Below are 20,189 nucleotides of genomic sequence, written 5' to 3'. Positions count from 1 at the left end.
TGACTCATTTTACGGAAAACCTCTCTTGATGAAAAAATTCTCATATAATATATTTTATTTTATAAAATTTATCTCATTTATTTAAAATTTATGAAGATTTCTAAAAAAATTTCGTAAACTTTTACAGATTTTATAAATTTTCTTCAGAAATTATAAAATGAAGAAATTTAAAAAAACTTAGAATATTTTAGAATTCAGACATATGGAGAATTTTAGAGAGAGATGTATTTCAGTACTTCTGGAAAGTATCTCAATTACAAAAAATCTAAGAAATTTTCTAAAAAGTTACAAAATTATACAGAACTTCTAAAAAATCCGAAAATTACACAAAAGTTTTGAAAAAATCTATGAAAAATTCTGAGAAATATTTCCATCGGGGTATGATCGCGATTAATTCAGAATGAGAAAGCGAATGAAAGACGAATTCATCAAGCAAATTCTCGTCAAACAAAATCAAACGGTAAGTACAACGCGCGAGAGAGGAAAATTAAGTTTACACAGTCTTAATTGTTTAATCTTTAAAGGGCTGCAGGAATTTGTTTTAAATCACGAAAATTTTACTAGGGAAACAAATATATATTTAACATATAGGGATGAAAAATACTGATTTCGAGACTTTATAACGTCTTGCAGCCCTCTCACAAAGTAAAGAATAGCGGCAAAGATTAAAATGCGGAAGTTCGACTGTACTTCCGTCCGGTCGCCTTCGTCGACTCGCGCAGGGTGCTTCGAAAAAAAGTGTAAAAGGCATCGACGGTCTCTCGTTGGGGGGGGGGGGTAGGACTGTACTTCGAGAGAGAGAACGTAACCGCTTTGACGATACGTCTCTCTTTTTTTGTTTAAACACGACGAACCGTCGAAGCTTTTTACACTCATTAGAAGATCCCCGCCTGTACTTTTTTTTTAACACGAAGGGCTGCAATTTGTACTCGTATATACGCTTGTGGCCGACTTGAACGTCGGCGCGCAAGGACGGCGTGCACGTACGAAATTAAATAACGATCTCCTTGGCGATCTCTCCTTGGTTCCCCCCCCCCCCTGGAACCGCGGCCATGTCGAAATGCGTCCCGTGCCGGAAATCCCGTCGAGAAGCGCTTTAATTTGAGAACAAATAACGCACGAGCGTAACAAAACTCTCCGAACGTCTCCCGCATTCTTTCGACGAACCCCTATAGATTTTTTTGTTTTTTTTTGTTTTTGTTAGTTAAGTGTACAAGTCGGCTACTCTCTAATTAACTTCCTTCGACATGGACACGATTTTACACAGAACTCCGACGTTTTTTTTTTTTTACTAAGGGCTTCTCTAATTGTAAGTTTAACTTGGTACGGTCCTCGCGAACGAGATCATAAGACGCGTTAACACGTTCTCGGGATATTGAAATCTAACTTTCGGATTCCAATGGAGTGAGATATATAAAACTAAACTCGTCCGCCTTTCACAGCTTGTCTCTCGCGTGTGCCGTTTATCAGTGAAATGAAATCGGGCTTCCGAGAATTAGTATCAACGTTCCAGTCGCATGCTCGCCTGTGCATCGCTCGATATAACCACGTGATATATATATATCTACAAATTTAAGATGGGATGAGATGAATGTTGCCGGGTCGACGATTGCAAAACAATAGCGCGGCGCGGATATGCGAGGCAATGTATAAATCGAGAGAAAAATAAATGCGATGTCGACGGATGCATGAATGTATTTGTACGCGTATGTTAGGCCAGCGGTGCACGATGCACATTTTTTTGCTGGATTGCTTGCGCTTAGTAAATTACTATAGAAATTCAACGTTCTGTGTGATACAATTTTAGTAATTTACTAACACACAAGCAATCCAGCAGGAAAACGTGTATCGTGTGTGCCGCTGGCTTTATGTATGTGCACACATGCGTGTGTGTGTGTGTGTGTGTGTGTATTTATGTGTATGGTGTGAAGGAAAGAATGTAATAAAATGTCTTAATATTTCACTTAAAAAATATACATTTTAATGATCAATCGTGTGAGGAATAATGACAAATCAGATTTTCTTTTTTTTTTCTTTTTTTTCATCAAATCACGCCATTTGCCGATCTGCAATCAGATTTCGTTCGGACCGAATGTTCGTATAGTTCGTAAACAATTGCCGCACGTGGATCGAATCGAAAAAAATTTCGCATTACGAGCGTTCCTCCTCGCTCCCTCGGACGATCGTGCGCGCTGATCGAATCGCGAAGTGATTAACATGTCTTGTTTACAGGTATAAGGTATTTTTGTACGTTCGTAATCCAGTCTCAACATTTACATGTTTTCTCGCGCTAGGCTACCTAACGCGCGCCACTTAAAATACGGATAAAAGTACGTACGAGAAATTTTTAGCGCCTCACGTGCTCACGCGATGTACTTCTTCTGAAAATCTGATAAATACCGCCCATTCGCGTTTCATAAAAGTGAAGCTGGTCGACATGTCCCAGATCCAAGTTAAATGATTCGTTATGTTTAAATTAATTGCGGTAAAACCGGAAAGACATCACCCCAGGTAACAAAGTTATTTGTTACTTTGACGTCAAAATGTCGTCAAAGACATCACTTTGACGTTACTTTGCTGTCTCGGGGTCGGGATTTAATATTCTTTTCTTGAAAAAAAAAAAAAAAAAAAAAAGCGTAAACATTTTTGAATAATACAGTTTTGTATTGAAAATTGTACGTGAGCACGTTGTTAAATGGACTTCAGCCCATGTTCTCGAACGTTTCTCTCTCTCTCTCTCTTACTCTCTCACAAAACTGAAGAGCGACTTCGGTTTACAAAACCTCTAATACTAAGCAGTAAGATATCGCACCAAACGCAAGGAATAAAAGAGAGGCCATCGCATCCCCCGACCATTCTCCCCCGAATGTTTTCAATCGGAATCTGGAGAGAACGGTCCCCGCGAGAATGCGATACGGCCGCTCCCTTCTTTCTTCGTAATCAAGCTCCGTCTCCTCAACCGTGTCAAAAAAATATATCATATATGTTCTACATACAAGTGGGTATGAAAAATAAAAAATATTTTTTGGCCATTTTTCTCGTTTTATAACAATTTTTTTGGGACGCGTGGAAGTAGGGATCGTGACGCAGGGAGGTGACACATAGGAAGAGGAACAGGAGGAAGGAGGGAGGGAGGAGGAGAGTTCGGTTGGAGTTGAAGGTCGATACGGAGAGGAATGTTTCGATTTTGAGGGAGAGGAGAAGGATGGACGAGAGGGATGGTGGTCGGTTTAGAAGGCCGTGAAAATGTGTGTGAGGGTCGTTACGTTTTGTGGAAAGGAGGGAAGGGGTGAAAGGACGATGGAAGGAGAAAGATTGGTAGGATGAAAACCGGGGAACACTACCTATCGATCTAGTTTCTTTTAGGATATAGGCACTATAGCTACGAGATAAATCTTATTTACATTCTCCAGGTTTTTTTTTTCTCTTACTATCTCACCTTCGATCGACATACCCTACTACGATTACAAGAATAAGAAAAGTGATGGAAAATCAGCTCTTGTCGAGCCGCACACTCATTTTTCTCCCCCTCCCCCCCAAACAGAATTGACCTTTTCGTCGAAACCAAAGACCGCCGGTGACGTGATCTCGAACACAATAGCCTGTGCTTTTGACAATATCTCTTCTATATATTTCTCTCTCTCTCGTAAAAAAGGAGGATGCACTCGTCTCGCGTGCTTGATAATATACCTCCTTTTTTTTCTTTCACGAAGAAAAAGGAAGATGCGCATCCTTCGTGAAGATATGTGTCAACCGCGCGGGTACTTGATAAGCGACGGGACAAAGAGGCCCGACGAAGAGTGTGCGGGTTAGAAGATAAGAGGAACGGGATGCGTACCACTTAAAATATATATATATATATATATATGTATGTATATGACACGTGACGATTATTTTTTATTCATTTTTTTCGCGCTTTTTTTTCCTTGAAAAAGTGTAACGAAAATTTTTCTCGCTCTCCTCACGTATCGTGACTCGTTTCTCGTAGGATTTGTCGCCGCGCCACGGCGTTGGCACGACGCGAAAAACACATCACATCGCCCACGGACTCTCCCCCATCCCTCCCTCCCTACGGTTACATTCTCTCTCTCTCTCTCTCTCTCTCTCTCTCGCGTTAACCGCCACTCGGCAAAAGGACCTTATAACGCCTACTGTGTACTACTAGGGAAGAAAATGAGAATGATAAATGTTTTCGCGTTTTCGCATGTACAAGTTCCGACCGCTGCGCTATACCGAAATCCAAATGTTATGGTCCAGCCACTCGCGCAAGAAGCATTATCACAATTCCAATCTTCGGCGATCGAAAACAATTAATCGCTGACCGTTTCTCCTTCAACTCCTCCTTCTTCGTGAAATGGTACGAACCGAAGTGTCAAAAGTATCGAGCCACTCCGCGAAACGGTACACAATGGTGTGGTGGAGATGTGTGTAAAAGGATAAAAATAAACAACGATCTGACAAACGGTCGGTATGACTCAGCGGTGCCTTACGCTACGAACTTACGACAATGTGTTGGGTTTTCTCTTAAAGGCTAGCAATTAGTTTCTTCCACTTCACGCTTGCAAAAACACACACACGCGCGCGCGCGCGTGCACACATGCACACATTACACTCGCAATCTATTATACAATCTTAAATTCGTTACGCTTATACAGATCTGTATTATGGCCATTTGTATATTTTTTTCTTTTCCTTTTATATTTTTTTTTCTCACCCGGCACACTTCCTCATGCACACCTCATTTTCATGTCTTCTTATAATTATATATTCCTCCTTTTTTGTTTAAAAAAAAAGAAGAAAGGGCATTCGCTTACACATTCGAGCTTATATTGATACTTTACCAAAACGCACGATCGACACAAGAAAAAAAAATCGTTTCCCGATAGAAAGGGATAATGAACAATTTCTGTAGCCTTTCCGAGCGGTACGCTTAATGTGTGAAAAAATATGGGTCACACCGTATGGAAACTTCGCGCAAGACAAATTGAGAAAGACAAGCGGGAAAAAATGAACTTCTTCTTTTACGGTAGAAAGATAATTTCGTATATGTGTTTACCAGCTGATTGAGGAATGATGTAAAAAGTTGTTGTCAACCTTGCGCAAAAGAGGCCGATAAATATATATTAATCTTCCAATATTTCCTCCTTAAGAGAGCTCTCGCATTTTATATATATTGCTTTCTCCGTAATCTCTACACATCGTAGCTTTTTCTTTTTATTTACACGGACTCTCATATGTATATGTATATGTATAATCTCATCCACGCGCGCTATAAACTCTAAATCCTGTATCTTTACCGGTACTTACAAAGTACAAAGAAGACAGAAGTTGACAAAAGCCACATCCGCCGTGTGTCCTACAGCAAGCGAATGACTTTCTAAGAAAGTTTCCAATGATGTAATTACAATGTACAAACGCATGTTGTTACATTACCGCTCGCGGCGGCCCTCCGGAGTTAAACGCAATCTACAAAAGAAAGATATCCCGGAATCCTAAAGTGAGATGCCAACACAACACCTCCCCCCTCCCTTTGCCATTAATCCCGGAGGGACCGCGCGCGCGCGCGTTGTATATCTTACAGATAACTTTTTCGCACATTCTCTCCCAATCTTCGCCGCTTTCGAAATTGTACGAGTATAGAATATACCGTGCGCAGCGTCTACCAGCTGCCCTGAGTAAAAATTCTGCCCGCCGCCATCAAGACGTGAATGAAAGAAATTTCTTTCTCATATCTTTTTCCCTTTTTGATCTAAAACACACGATAAAGTATATAGAAAGAAGTATATAGATAATTTGTTTCTACTCGAACCCGAACTGCTTCGATAGAGATTTGGTGTATAACCGTAAGAACGAAGGTTTTCATATAGAAAAGACAAATACAATTTGTACGAAGATATAAAGCATTATCGTGGGTGGGCTGGTGTTAAAACAATTTTTGGTCGATAAAACTCTACAAAAAAAAAAATATTTAACACACAAATCAATAAACGATATCCAGTAATTTAACAACTGAGAAATTTTAAACGAGCTTGGCCATTTTCTCTCTCTCTCTCTCTTTTTTTTATTTTGATCCGCTCCCCGTAACTTCTAACCATTCAAATGTTGCTTTGAAATCTTTTGCCGACTTACATCTATCGAGTTTTTCTATTAATCTAACATGAGCAAACTAATCTGCACCTGTGTGTTGGGCCGAGATACGCTCACCCGCGTTTTTATACTCCGATTCGAGAATATATCATGGCTCGAACGTACGTGAAACAATATAAAAAAAAAAGCAGTAAAAGGAACATCTTTTTCGCCTTGCATCGGTTGCGTCTGTCGATATTTTTTTTTCCTCCTTTTTCTTTTCTTTTTCGAATTTAAAGAATTCAGCAAACAAAAAAAAAATAAAAATAATATTTACGTAATAGGACATTCGTGCGTTCAGCAGCGCACGAACTATCACGATCACGAGGGTCTTTACATTTCTTCCTCCTCTTCTTCTTTCCTTTCTGTCCTACACACGAAACGCGCGCATGTGTCTTTAACGTTCACACCCTACTTATACGTAGCGAAAGAATAAGGATCCGCGTCAACGTCGGGTTGACGCATCAACATACCGTTTCTGAATCATGTGCTCTGCTTATCCACAATTGTTGATTTACTTTTGCACAACACACGGATCTCGAACGTGCGAGAATGAAACGAAATATGTTCGAATGTGGTATCCGTATGTAAATTCGTATGCGTATCTGCGGATGATGATACAATGTTCGATGCGCGTGTTGCGTAGCTATCTCTCTCCTCTATCTCTCTTTCACTCTCACTCTCTGTACAATATGCAACATACGACTGCGTGAGAACAACGGATTACACGCAGCGAGGATAACAGCGGCATTTCAAAATGAAAAACAGACTTGCTTTTATTTCCAAGAAAAAAAAAACGCGAGAAGAGGAAATTACTCGCGCGCGGAGCGCAACGTCTATGAGATGATCGAAGTCAAACTGCGGTATAATTATCTTTTCCTCTCGCTCCGATTATGATTAAATATCGTTCTTGCCTGTCACGGCAGAATACACTTCAATACGTTTACAGCGCACACAGCATTATATTAGAGTTAAGATTTATATTTTAAACGAAAATCTCTATATATATAAATCTCTTGTTTTATATTTTACACTTTCCTTTTCATTACATTATTATTTCAATAGTTACATTATTCAAAGCCATAACTCTATCGCGTTATCCAATTAATCTGAAATCAGTTTGAAGATTGAAGGAATCTTTCCTTGGAAATAAAAACAATCTGATTGCCATTCGAACTGCCTGTTAAAAGCAAACACGTTTAAAACAAAAGAAGCTTAGGACTATACCGAAAAAAAGAAGATGACGACAATATATACCGTTTCGATTAACTTTTCTTTCGCGGCGAATACTTTTTCGATTATTATCGCTGTCGTCACTATCGTAAATGATTGAGCCTGTTTCTCATTATCCGCGCAGAATCAGAAACTCGACTTACTGCTACGTTAGCTTCCTAAGCCATTGGAAAAGGTATTGTACATCGTTCGCGGTTTTTTTTTTCTTTCTTCACGTAGCTACAAAGAGACAAGTGATACTGTAGCGAGAAAAAGTGATCGGTTCTACAGCGACCTCTCAGCCACTCGGTGACGCAATTACCGCCTTGCCGGTCTGACGTTCGAGCAGGTCAGAGCGCGCCTTCAAACGGCGTTGCATCAGACGGCTCTCGGTCGGCGGTGACAGCCCGAACCAATTCTGCAGCGAGTCCTTACCGATGCAGCGATTCTTGCCGATGATCTTGGGATCGTTCAGATCGACGCTGGAGCGCACGGAGCAGGACCTCGGCCGCGTGCCGTCGAACTCGCTGGACGAGTGCGTCGTCAGGTGCTTGCTGTTCTCGGACAGCTCGCTGCTGGAATCGGACATGTGTCCGTACGGATGATTGTCGTCGTCGGTCGACGACGTGGACAGCCGAGGCTCCCGGTTCTCCGCCAGCTCCTCGAGGTTTAGAGAGAAATGCTGAAGTACCACACGATTCACAGCCATTGCGGACTCAGCGAACGCTGAGAGTTCTCTAGCGGAGTTGTTCCTCCTGGAGGTCAACGTTAACAGAGCGTGTTATAAACGATGAAGCAATTGAAGAAAATGGAAAACGTGAAAAAGCGGTCATAAGTATGCTCACCTTATGATATGAGGCGTGGTAAGTGATCGATCACCAGTTTCGACGGAAGTCGGCCCGGGATTAATCCAGGGATGTTTCAAAATACTATCGGCGCTGAGCCTCTGGTGGGCCTCCTTGACGAGCAAGCCTCTGATCAGGTCCTTCGCGTCCTCGGAGATGCATCTCCACTCCTTGTCCGGGAACTCGTATCTGCCCTCCTGAATACTGGTGAAAAGCAACTCCTGACAGGCCTGGCAATTCTCGCCCCTGCCCCAGCCGCAGTCGGTGCCGCAGTTTCCGTAGAAGGGCGGATAACCGCAGAGCAGAATGTACATAATGACGCCGAGACTCCAGAGATCACAGCGTTTGTCATAATAATTGGCCTCGCCGATAAAAGCCTCGACCACTTCCGGCGCCATGAACTCGGCGCTGCCCACCGGTGTCAAAAGTTGCGGCGTTGCCACAGGACTAGACAGCGAGTTGTTGAACTTGATGCCTGATCCAAGATCGAAGTCGCATACCTTGATCGGTGTCAACTTGTCCGGATACACGCACAAGAGGTTCTCGGGCTTGAGATCTCTATGAGCAATACCTGAACACACAGCGAGATATATATAACACATAAAAATGGAAATATTAATTGTGACCTAATTTCTAATGACCCTTATCGAGTAACGCGTAGCGGCGTTATGTGAGAGCGATAGACTCGTAGTCTGACGGATTCGATACCCTTCGAATGTATATTTCGGTTTGTAAAGCGGCATCTACAATGAGATTTAAGACTTAAAATTTAAGAAAATTGATCAATTAGTCCCGAAACACAATAGGTGTAGTAAGCCTTAAGCCGTAAGAAATGAGACTAATCATGATAAAATTATTCTCTTCACATTCGACTACGATTGGTCCATTTCTTACGGCTTAAGGCTTACTACTACACTTATTGTGTTTCGGGACTTGTGATCGATTATTTCATCTCACGTGAGAAGAGAATAATCGATTGTGATTGGTCAATTTTCTTAAATCTTAAGTCTTGAGTCTCATTGTAGACGCCGTTTATAAGAATGATTGAAGAGTTAAAGATTGTGCGAGTAAAGGAATAGGTGGATTTTAACCCGTTCCGAATAACAATCTACGGATATCCTAAAGATTCTTATCGACTATATGAATTCGTCACGTTGAAATCTTACCTTTCTTATGAAGAAAATCGAGCGCACTCGCAATCTCTTTGACGATCTGGCTCGCCTCTCTCTCGGTGAAGTGAATCCGTTCCTGGATCCTGTTCAACAGCTGGCCACCGTTGATCTTCTCAAACACAAGGTAGAACTTCTCATCGTCCTCGAAGAACTCGATCAGCTGTATGATGTTCGGATGGCCCTGGCAATGGTGGAACGTCTCGACCTCCTTGAACACCCTGGCACGCGCGTGCCCGGGTATCTTGTCAATGATCTTCACGGCGTACTCGAGGTCCGTGTAGAGGGATGTACAAGTCTGGACCGAGGCGTAGGCGCCCTCCCCAAGAACCTCTCCGGTCAGTTTGTACAGTTCTGTAACAGCAAAACATCAGTTCTTCCTCATATACTCATTTTTCAGACTCCTCGCTTTCTCGATTGTTTGGTTACTTTAATGAACTTTACTCGATACGCCCACGCATAGTTTGCGGTCTCTTCCGAGAAAATAAGGGAAGAGGGGGGAGGGAATGAAAAACTAAAAGCGCTCGATGCTCCCGTTTTGCACATTTCATATTATCATATACAGTTCACACGTCTTAACATCTACTGCAGTGAACAAGTATAATAATAAAGTCGCATGGAATGTTTTTGTTCCCAGAGTTAAACATTTCCGAATAGGATAAAAATGTATTCCGTCATCTGAACAGGCCGTCGTATATTTTTATCGGTTAATTTCAACATTACGCAATCAATCGTCTCTTATATTTGTGCTTAATCTACCACGCGTTCAAACAGTTTGCGTTACCGTCAGATGTGGTTGCGAGATGCACGAACATCTATAGGTATAGGATATTTGCTCGGATATTTGCAGCAACATTGAGGCATTTCTGGAATTGAACTCGTAACACTCGCGCTTGCCGAGGCTTGCAAAACTTTCAGGCTCGTCGTAAGCGCGAGAGAGAGAGAGAGAGAGAGAGAGAGAGAGAGAGAAGACAAATCGCTGCAACCTCTCGGTGCGCGCTCCGTACACGCGGATTCACACCGCGATGAATCAATGCGCGCGTGCGACATACTCCATTCGGCACGGAATTGCGCGTCGCTCGCTCGGCGATTACGTCGTGCCGTATCGCGTTGTCATTGCAATGGCAAAAGGGGGGGAAGGACCTAAGAACGTCGTGAACCGAATCGATCGAAGTCACTCGAAGAGCCGCGCGTTAGAGACGCTTTCCTCCGCGCTACGCGATCGCGGGCGTCGAAACGGTCGCGAGACACCTCTTTTTTTCTTCCTTTCTCCTTCAATTTCCGATTTCCGGGAAAGGCAGGAACTGGTCACCGCGCTAGCCGGGAGGTTGCTGCGAATTTTATTATTACACCTCGTTCCGCGTCGTATACATACATATTTGGGAATATTTCGAGTATCTCGGGCTCCCCGAGAGTTCATTGAAGGAGAACCGTCTCGATCCTGTTGACGATCATGTTTGATCGCGGTTGCCTTGTTACGCTCGAAAGGCCCAATTATCTCCGGTTTAAACAGGCTTTGGACCTCGAGCGGCGCGATGCGCAGTGTGTGTGTGTGTGTGTGTGTGTGCGCGTGCGTGTGTGATGTATGTTGTGTGTGTATGTGTGTGTACGTGTGTGTACGTGCGTCCTGCTCTAACGACCAGGCAATGTCAAGGTCGAGAGGGGGTGGCCGAGATCATAGCATGGAACTACGACGCACATACACCGAATTTTCCCTCTCTCTCGGAAGTCCGCGCCGCCAGGCTACGTCTGCGCACGCCAGACTCCTTTCCTCCAACGGCGCCGTGCCATGCCCACCGCGTGCGCGTCTCTCTCCCTGGTCCATCCCTACCGCGTCTCCGTTCGCCCTTCCCGCGCATCTCTCTCACTCTCTCTCTCTCTCGCACACACCACCCATCCCACCCTATCCCGCTCCGATATTACACGTCAGGATACGCGCGCATGGCAGGCGTCGCTTAGCGCCTAGCAACCGGAGGCCGATAATATGCCTCCACGTCTTTATACGTTCGTTCTCTGCGCCAATTTTAACCGGCGGCCCGGGCGAAAATAGCGCGCCTCGAAAATATTGCGCGATCATCGACCCACTCGCAATTATAGCGACCCACGAGAAAAATAATATCGCACACGCGAAGGGCCCGCCGGTTAGCGATCGCTCGCTATAACGACGTACACAACCGAGACGATTCCTCTCTCTCTCTCTCTCTCTCTCTCTCTCTCTCTCTCTCTTTCGCCCTCTCTCTTCGAGGAAATTACTTCCCGATCAATTTTGACCAACCGCAATCGGATGCCCACGACAGTTTCGTATACAAAGTTATACACCCTCGGTGGATTCTCGATTAAGCGTTCCATCGACTTTAGTAATATAGTTATACCGATGGCATATACGATTCCACAGAGCCGGAGTAGAAGCTTCTCGAACCGAGCGCCAAGCTCGCGAATCGATCACGCGGAATGACGCAACCAGCCCGAGATTGCGAACTTGATTCTTCGCACACAAGTTTTGCTTGAAATGAGATCAACATTTTTTTTAACGGCGTTGTGCAACGACCGAAATTTGTCAACATTTCATCGAATCGCCGAAACGTGAATAAATGTGTGTACATACATACTATACTCGTCTGTGAAGAGAAGAATTAATAATTTAATCTGTAACCTTTTATATAAGCTGTTTTTAACGATACTACTTTTAACAATTATTATTTTCTTCCTTCAAAAATATCCATACAACTGTGATTTCTTCAATTCCAATCGTTTACATACTTACTAAATTTTTTTTTGTAAAATTTATACGTACAGTCTAACCTCGTTAACTCGAATCTCAAGGGAACTATAAAGCTATAAAAATTTTTGAGTTATAAAGATTTCGCCTTATCGAAGTTCGAATAAGATCCACTTTCATAATATATGGTTACCTAAAGGTTAAAAATTACCAAGAAGTTTATTGTTTAATGTTTGATTAGGACTCAAGTTAACTCGATGCCAACTCAACTGATGTACACGTAACCTTTAGTTTATTTGACTATAAGCTTATGAAAGTGTGTTTTAAGTAAACTTTCAAGTTTGAGTTAACCTAACTTTTTCGTTAACCGTATATTATGAAACTGGACCTAAAAGAGAATTAACATACGAAAATTACGGAAGCTTTGTACGAGAATTTATAATTTATAATGGGTTTTAAAGTAAAAAAAAAAATTCGAAGTTTCTCGAGTCGGTTTTCGAGTTATAGAGGTTCGACTCTGTATTTATACGTACTTATTAAAATTTTTCACGTAAAATTATACACGTCAATGATTGAGAATGATAAGGAATACTTTTTTTTTTACCGGTTTTTACTCCTTTTAAATCAATTATTCAATAAGTTAATCAGTTAAGCAAATTAATTATTATTCCGCCTATATCACGCCTATTAATATTAATCAACTTCCTCATGAATCCCGTTCACAAATAATTGCTCATGAATAGTTACATAAAACATTAATTATTTGCAAATTATGACGCCAACTGAAATGAGTTGGCCGTCTTCGAGTTCGAGGGTCGGCCAGCGCGCGAACCGACGCTCTCGAAAACAACGCACAACGAAATTCGTGGCTCTCTGTGGGCCATCGCCGCCGCCGCCGCCGCCGCGCCGCGCGCGCCCGTATCGATCGAGCGAGCGGCTCCGTGGCCGAATAACCGTATTTGCCAGCTGCGCAGCTCACTCGGATTAATTCCGACCCCGCGTTCCTCGCGTCGTCAACCAGTTTGCCGGCCAAGGGGTGGCGTAAGAACGCGCGTATTCTTTATATACTCGCGCGAATTACTCGCGAAGGTAATTACCGGACGTGTCTCCGTCCGATTACGTCACCTGTATGTATACATACACAAACAGAATGCGCGCGCGACAGACCCATGAAGTAGGAAGAAGAAAAAAAGGTAATCTCCGCTCGAGGCTCTCCCGAGAAAGAGAGAGTGAAAGAGGATCCCCCCCCCCTCCCTCTCGGCATTGTTTTGCTCCCCTCCGGTCTATTCTTCCCGAGGTGTATTACCCCCTCGGCCTCGGGAACCGCAGAGGAGTACAGGAGTGAACTGCGAACTTCCGGTGTTTATAAACACAAGCGGCGCGCAAAATTCCAGGCCGCCTGCGCGATCGATTATCGCCCTCTCTCCATCCCTTTCCCCCCTCTGCGCGCGCGCGCACGTTTCTCGAACGTTCCGAACTTGTCCAAGGTCACACATACCTACGGAGGACTGCAAGTCACCGGGTGCAAGATAAAGAGAGAGAGAGAGAGAGAACTGCCGTCGCCATCGCGGGGTGCGTGCGCGCGCGAGGTAATTCCGGCCTCGCGTCAAAGGATCGCGCGAACAGCCGTTCTACCCGACTTCCGCTCGCACCCTCTCCTCCCTCCTCCTCATTCTTTGTGCCTCTCTCTCTCTCTCTCTCTGTCTCTCTCTCTTTCTATCTCTCTCCCTTGCGACAGGATCTGGATAGGTCGCGCGCGAATTTCTCCACGCGTGCAAACGCTGCAACGTTTCTCTCGCCCCCTCTCTCCCGTGTTCTCTCTCTCCCCGTCGCCGAATCACGCCGTGCGAATTTACCTTGGAAGCAGGAGGACACCACGGAGGAGCCGGAACGTCTCTTCCTGCGCCTCTTGCGTCGCGCCTCCTCCTGACGGGCCTGCACCGCGCTCATGGACTCCCCCGTCGAGGCCACGTCCCGGCAGGTGCCATCGCCTGGAAAAAAAGAAAAGAAGACATGTATCCGTCCGGGATTCAGAGTCGATCACAATTCAGTGGCGCGCGTCTTAATTCTTCTCCGCGCGCTGGACTTTATAATGGGACTTCCATTAACGGACTTAACGGATCTCCATTAGCGGACGTGAAGTACAGGCTCACGTAATTTCGCAAACGCATCGTGTGTGTGTGTGTGTGTGTGTTTGTGTGTGTGTGTGTTTGAAAAACTACTGTTAATCTAGTTCGCCTCTATTATTCACGCGATTATACGCGGACGAAGACTCCGACCCAATGACGGGACAAAGGCGGCGGCGGCGGTCTAAAAATAGCGGTAAGCGGCAATTTTTCAGCGTGAATATGCATATACACGTTCGTGTAAAACGGGGCATCATCTCCTGAAGACGTGCGTTGCGCAACGCACGACGAACGCGTGTTTATTTGCGGGACAAAGTATATGTAGCTCGTGGCCTACCACACGTGACGGACTACTCGCGTTTCGCGTTATCGCCGCGTTTATTATTGCGAGAGAGGCCTTATCGACAGGCCGCGGTATCATCGCGCGACTGTGTGTGTGTGTGTGTGTATGTGTGTGTGTTAGTCATTCTCCTCCCCGAGTTCCTCCGCTCTCTCACTCTCTCTCGTTCATCATCGCCAACGATAATTTTCATCGCCGGATGTGTAACGCTTTTAACGCTCGTCCTCGTGTCGTAATAGAAGTACAATGAACTTCGATAAATAAAAATTAATCTAATTAATTACGATATTAATTAAAAGTTAATTAAATCGATACGACATATACACAGCCCTGAATTGAAGATATTTTGAATCTAACGAAAAAAATTAAATTTCTAAAAAGACAGGTTTTTATTAAGAAATAATTATTTATACTTCAATAATCTTATTAATTTTTCTATGACTTTTATTTTCCAAGAAAACGCAACATATTGAGATTGCACTTTATATTTATGGCCAAGACTGTAGATAGGCAAGGATTTATCGATTTAGGAAATATCCTTCGTTCATTTTGCAAGCTCTACCTTAATTGCTTTTCGCACTTTCGCCGTAATCGACACTCGATATAACGTTCGACGTTCTTCGTTGTAAAGAAAAAAAAAAGAGAGATATAGGTAATGGAACTGCTACGAAAAAAGATTTCCCCGCGCGTCGCGTATAACCAGGGGGAGAGCTCTGCATTCATCGGGATACCGGTCGCCTTTATGAATTAACCACACTCCCGTTAGCCGAAGGTTTAAAATAATGCCCGCGCATCGTTATAATTATCATCCAGTTGACGTTGTCTTCCTCCCCTCCCTCCTCCCAGCTATTTCCAACGCGTCATAAAATTATCGGCGATCATAAAATTAACGCGTTTTTACACGCCGATCACGTAACACTCGAGGTCTGCGCCGCCACGTCTCGACCGAAACAGTGGAGACCCAGATCGCGGGTAAGGTGATTAAACCGTGTAGAAAGAAAAACAAAAAAATAGATGCGACAATATAATTGAGTGGGAAAGAAATATTATTGAGAACTGCCGTTTCCATTCATCGTGATCTCCCTTTCCCGAGTATCCCCTGGGCCTCTCGAGTATCTCGCGTGTGGGATATACTTTTTCCCCCCTCGTGTATAACGAAACACGCGGGAGGGAGGGAGGGAGGGGGAAGTCCCGGGGATTTCTAGAGGGGTGGAACCTGCACGATTACAGAGGAGGACCGAACTTTTGTGTTCCATCAGGGACGGGAAGCGTACGCGGCGGCAATCGATTTCGGCCGGGGGATATATGGTAAATGAAGAAGGGAACAATTCCCCTCGGTTCGCTTCTCACCCCCCCCCTCCTCCTCCTCCTCCTCCCCTCGCCGTTTCGGCAACAACAATGGGAGCTTCTAGAAGCCTTTGGTATATAGCGTCTCCATTGCGTGTTTCGGGGACACGTGTACGCGCTCTGGAATAATCCAACTGGCCCCGACGGCCGCGGTGGAGAGTTCAGGCTGAACGGCACCGATTCACGCACGCGAACTTTTAATTTTAAGCGCGACGAACCGTCGAACGAAATTCGATCGATCTCCGACTCCGTCCTAACGATCCACGCGCGCGACGGTCGATCAGGTCCCGAATGACAGAAATGACTCAAAAAATCGCCCGTTTTTTGAACTCTCGATCTTGGGACTGAACTGTGTGCCAAGTGATACCTTATTAATGAGACGTTAATTATAGAGAAAGTTTCAAGTTTGAGGTGACGATTGTTATTAGAGCTGGAGAAAGGGGGGGGGGATAAAATCAAAGTTCATTATGGAATTATCACAGATCTGCGAGGTCCGGTATTTTAAGATGTGTGAAGTTGGCACCCCTAAATGCGAGTTTTAACAAAATCTGCATGGCATTAGAATCGAATCTCGTATATAATTAAAAAAAAAACGCACTTAGGGGTGCTTACGTTAAAATTTGTCTTTCTTTTTCTAAATTTTTTCCAAGAGTGGACAAAAAAATTATTATTGGACAAATCTGGACAAATTGTGGACAATCTAATGCCATGTAGATTTTGTCAAAATTCGCATTTGGGGATGTCAACTTCACACACCAGGTATTTTAAGAAGGTTGAGCCAGCCGATGAAGCAGTTTGATCGCAGTTTTACATATAAATGACGCTCGGTTTCGGATGTAAAAAAATCTTTCGATTTTTCGCGTAAAGAGACGTAATAAGTGATTCCCCTCCCTCTCCCTCTTCCAGCTGTGATAACAATTGTCATCTCAACTTTCTCTGTGATCGATGTCTCATTATAAGGTCATTTGGCGCACAGTCCAGTCCCCAATAATCGAGAGCCCAGAAAAAAACGGGCGAAAAAAAACCACCTTTTTGGGGTCACTCTTCCCTGGAAGTGAAACTCCTCTAACGCGGCCGGCGGGTTTGACTTTGCACACAGCTCTGGTCCGTGCACACCACGTATAAGGTATAGGTTCCCCTGTCCTCCGGCACTTTCTAATTCAGCCGCTAAAAATGGGACCGTCGCGTCGCCGATACCGTGACCGTGCGCGTCGCGTCGCGTCGCGTCGTGCCGACGGCAGAGTTCGGTGTTTCCCTCTCTGTGCTCTCTCTCTCTCTCTCTCTCTCTCTCTCTCTCGTCGCGCGCTGGGAAAGTTCACTCGGTTGGCGCTGCGAAGGTGCAGCTCTACCGAGAGAGACCGACCGGTACGCGATTCACGATCCGCGTGTTAACGGAGATATACGACGGCAGCGAGATATTTACGCGCGAGATGTATATCGCCTCGGCTCGAGGGGGTCACGCTGTATCTACAAGCGATCGCTTCCACGACGACCGTCGTCATCGTCTCGGACCGAGCGAGACGGTCCTCGAACACACTTTCGCGTATTAAAATATACGCACAAAGGTTTCACGTTAACGGAAAGGTCCTTCGAATTTTAATCTCGCGCAATCGTGCGGATATTAATTGCATCTAATATTCGAATTCTTGTCAAGTGCAGTTTATTCTCGCTTATTACACACAATTATAATTATGTTAATATACAGTAAGTATAAACATATTTAATATACTTACTGTATATTAACATAATTATACATATATATATATATATATATATATATACACATTATATATATAGGTACATATAGTAAATATATTAAAAATTGTACACGTTATATATCATAAACATATTAATAACAAGCACATTATCAATACGAAGCTTTCGATACTTTAATAAGTACAAGCGAGTGACGCAGTCGATTGCAAAGGGATAGGGATTATCCATGATAAACGCATCATTTGAATTAGACTACGTATTTATAGTACCCTTTGCGGTCTTATATCGTGAACTGGACTCGACATAATGCGTTGCGGTAATCTATCGTATTCGTATATGCGGATTATAATCAGCAAACAATATATTTTCCTCCATAAATTCCAATTCCAAATAATAAAATGATTCGTTCTTTGATTCGTACTAAACCAGCCCGATTAAATGAAGCTGAAAACGAGATACACTTGGCCTTCGCTCATTTGAAAGAAAAAGTTGGAAACATCGGCAACATCGCGCAGGATTGAAGAATTATCGAATTATCTAAAGTTCTCAGAAAGTTAATCAACTGCGAGAGAGAAAATGAGAGAGAGAGAGAGAGAGAGAGAGAAAGAGTAAGAGAGGGAGTCTCCTTCGAAGAATTCAACCTCGATCTCTTAAGGGGTCATGCCACCTTTGAGGACCTAAAATGATACTTATAAGTTTGGGATTTTTTCTGGGTAAACAGATAAACTTTATTAAAAATTTGCTTTAAGGACTTTATTGTACATATATAATAAAATAAAAATTTTTTTTTCTTTTTTTAATGTTCAAAATGGTGACGCATTGGCCTATTTGCCGAATGCCTTTTTTCTAAATCTTGAAATCAGCGTACAAGATTGCAGGCACACGATTTGATCTTGAACAAAATACAAAGAATTTTCATTGTTTACATATTAAAAACTATAGGAAGTACGTAGAGATTTTTCTAAATATTGATTTTTCTCGAAACGTTACTCGCTATTTTACGAAAAACGTGTATTTTTCGCTAGTACAAGAGTCTTTCTTAAAATAGCTGCCATTACGAGAAAAATCAATATTTAGGAAAAATCCCTACGTACTTCCATATTTTTTAATAACGAAAATTCTTTGTGTTTTGTTCAAGATCAAGCCGTGTACCTGGAATTCTGTACACCGATAGGAAAAAAAGGGATTTCGCATGTGTAGGCCAGTGCGCCGTCATTTTGGACATAAGAAAAATAAAAAATATTTTTTTAGTTTCTTATATATGTATAATACAATAATGTCCTCTAAGCAGATTTTAAATAAAGTTATCCATTTACCCACAGAAAAATCCCAAACTTTAGGTATCGTTCTATAAAACGTCAAAGGTGGCATGACCCCCCCCCCCCCTCTTAAGTCCGACGATACGACGTGTGTCGAGATGACGCGATCGCCGGCGCGCGGCGGTGTCCCTCGCGAGCGAGGAGACGCGGAAGAGACGCGCGCGCGTGGGCGAGGACACATTTGCGGAGGACGTTCGCGATACAGCAACAAAAGAGCGAGTAATATAAAGGTACCAACGAGCGAGCGAGCGAGCGGGTGCTGTGAATCGACAACTTGATCCTCGTTGCGCGCCACTCCTTCGAGAATGGAGACGAGACGCGACGACCGCGGGGCCGCGGGAATATCTCGCTCTCGCGCGTGGGTCGAGGAGAAATCGGAGCCGGAGACTCGGAGGAGCGGAGCCGGGCACCGAATGTCCTCCCCGCGTAACTGCAGGCCGCCGCCGCCGTCGTCGCCGTCGCCGCGCCGGTGGTCGATCTCATTGTCCCCCGCGGACGACGATCGTGATGACTGACTTTCTGACGAGAAGACGATGTTCCGCGGCGGGAGGGGGGGGGGGAGGGCTTGAAGTTATACGAAATACGCGGCCGCGGAGAGAAAAGCTTCGCTGAATCGGAACCGTGAGATACATATAGAGCTCTCGAATCGCCACGTCGTCGCTCCGCGGGGGCGAGGGAGAAGAGGAGGGGGGGGGGAGGGAAAGGGGGAGGAGGGGCAACTCGATCGGATAACGCGCGGGTGCACGCGAGTTATATTTAACTCGCGTGCGCGGCGATGACTGCGTTAATCGACGACAAATATAGTCCGGGTCATTCTTGTCGTCGCTCGACGAGAGACGTCGACGACGACGACGACGTAACGAGAAGTCAGTTTCCCCGCGGCGCGGCGGGGAGCTTCCGTCACAAGGAGCTCCCCATTAATCGTCACCGAGTTGCAGGCAAGACTCGAGGCGAGAGTCGGTCGGACTCCCGAGTGTGTGTCACTCGAACGCGCGTCTCTTCGCGCGCGAAGACAATAGCTGACGAGACGTCGAGAAATCTCTCTCTCTCTCTCTCGGCATGGATTCGGATTTCACGACTGGACTGTGCCAAAAATGAAGCGTAACGAGAGAGAGGATTGGATGTCGAGGAGGCTTCGGCAGGATACGATTAATCGCGTCTTCGAGAATTACGGAATTACCACGAGATGAGAGACACTCGCGTCTTCCTCTTAATTTCTCTCCGGAAAATCGGCATCCTTTCGATCGACCCCCCTTCCACACCCCCCCCC

General features: G+C 44.3%; 1 protein-coding gene across 2 annotated transcripts in view; it reads right to left on the bottom strand.

Annotated features, from left to right (window-relative positions):
- Positions 1–1,958: 1,958 nt before the first annotated feature.
- Positions 1,959–20,189, bottom strand: part of LOC105459004 (MAP kinase-interacting serine/threonine-protein kinase 1) — a 25,134-nt gene continuing 6,903 nt past the window's right edge. Inside the window, exons 1-4 of one of the 2 annotated variants that reach the window (XM_011704662.1) lie at positions 10,137–10,280; positions 9,350–9,706; positions 8,184–8,754; positions 1,959–8,093 (exon numbers count right to left, since the gene is read on the bottom strand). In XM_011704662.1, coding sequence (XP_011702964.1) covers positions 7,637–8,093; positions 8,184–8,754; positions 9,350–9,706; positions 10,137–10,167 — 1,416 coding nt within the window. In that variant the 5' untranslated portion in view covers positions 10,168–10,280 and the 3' untranslated portion in view covers positions 1,959–7,636. Of the gene's footprint in view, positions 8,094–8,183; positions 8,755–9,349; positions 9,707–10,136; positions 10,281–20,189 lie in introns of those variants that run through there. The other variant, XM_011704661.1, reaches the window with a different exon arrangement.

Source organism: Wasmannia auropunctata, unplaced genomic scaffold (genome assembly GCF_000956235.1).
Source record: "Wasmannia auropunctata unplaced genomic scaffold, wasmannia.A_1.0 LD334233.1, whole genome shotgun sequence".
Taxonomy (NCBI): Eukaryota; Metazoa; Arthropoda; class Insecta; order Hymenoptera; family Formicidae; genus Wasmannia; species Wasmannia auropunctata.
Note: the sequence above shows the minus strand (reverse complement) of the source record. Positions and strands in the feature narration are given on the sequence as shown.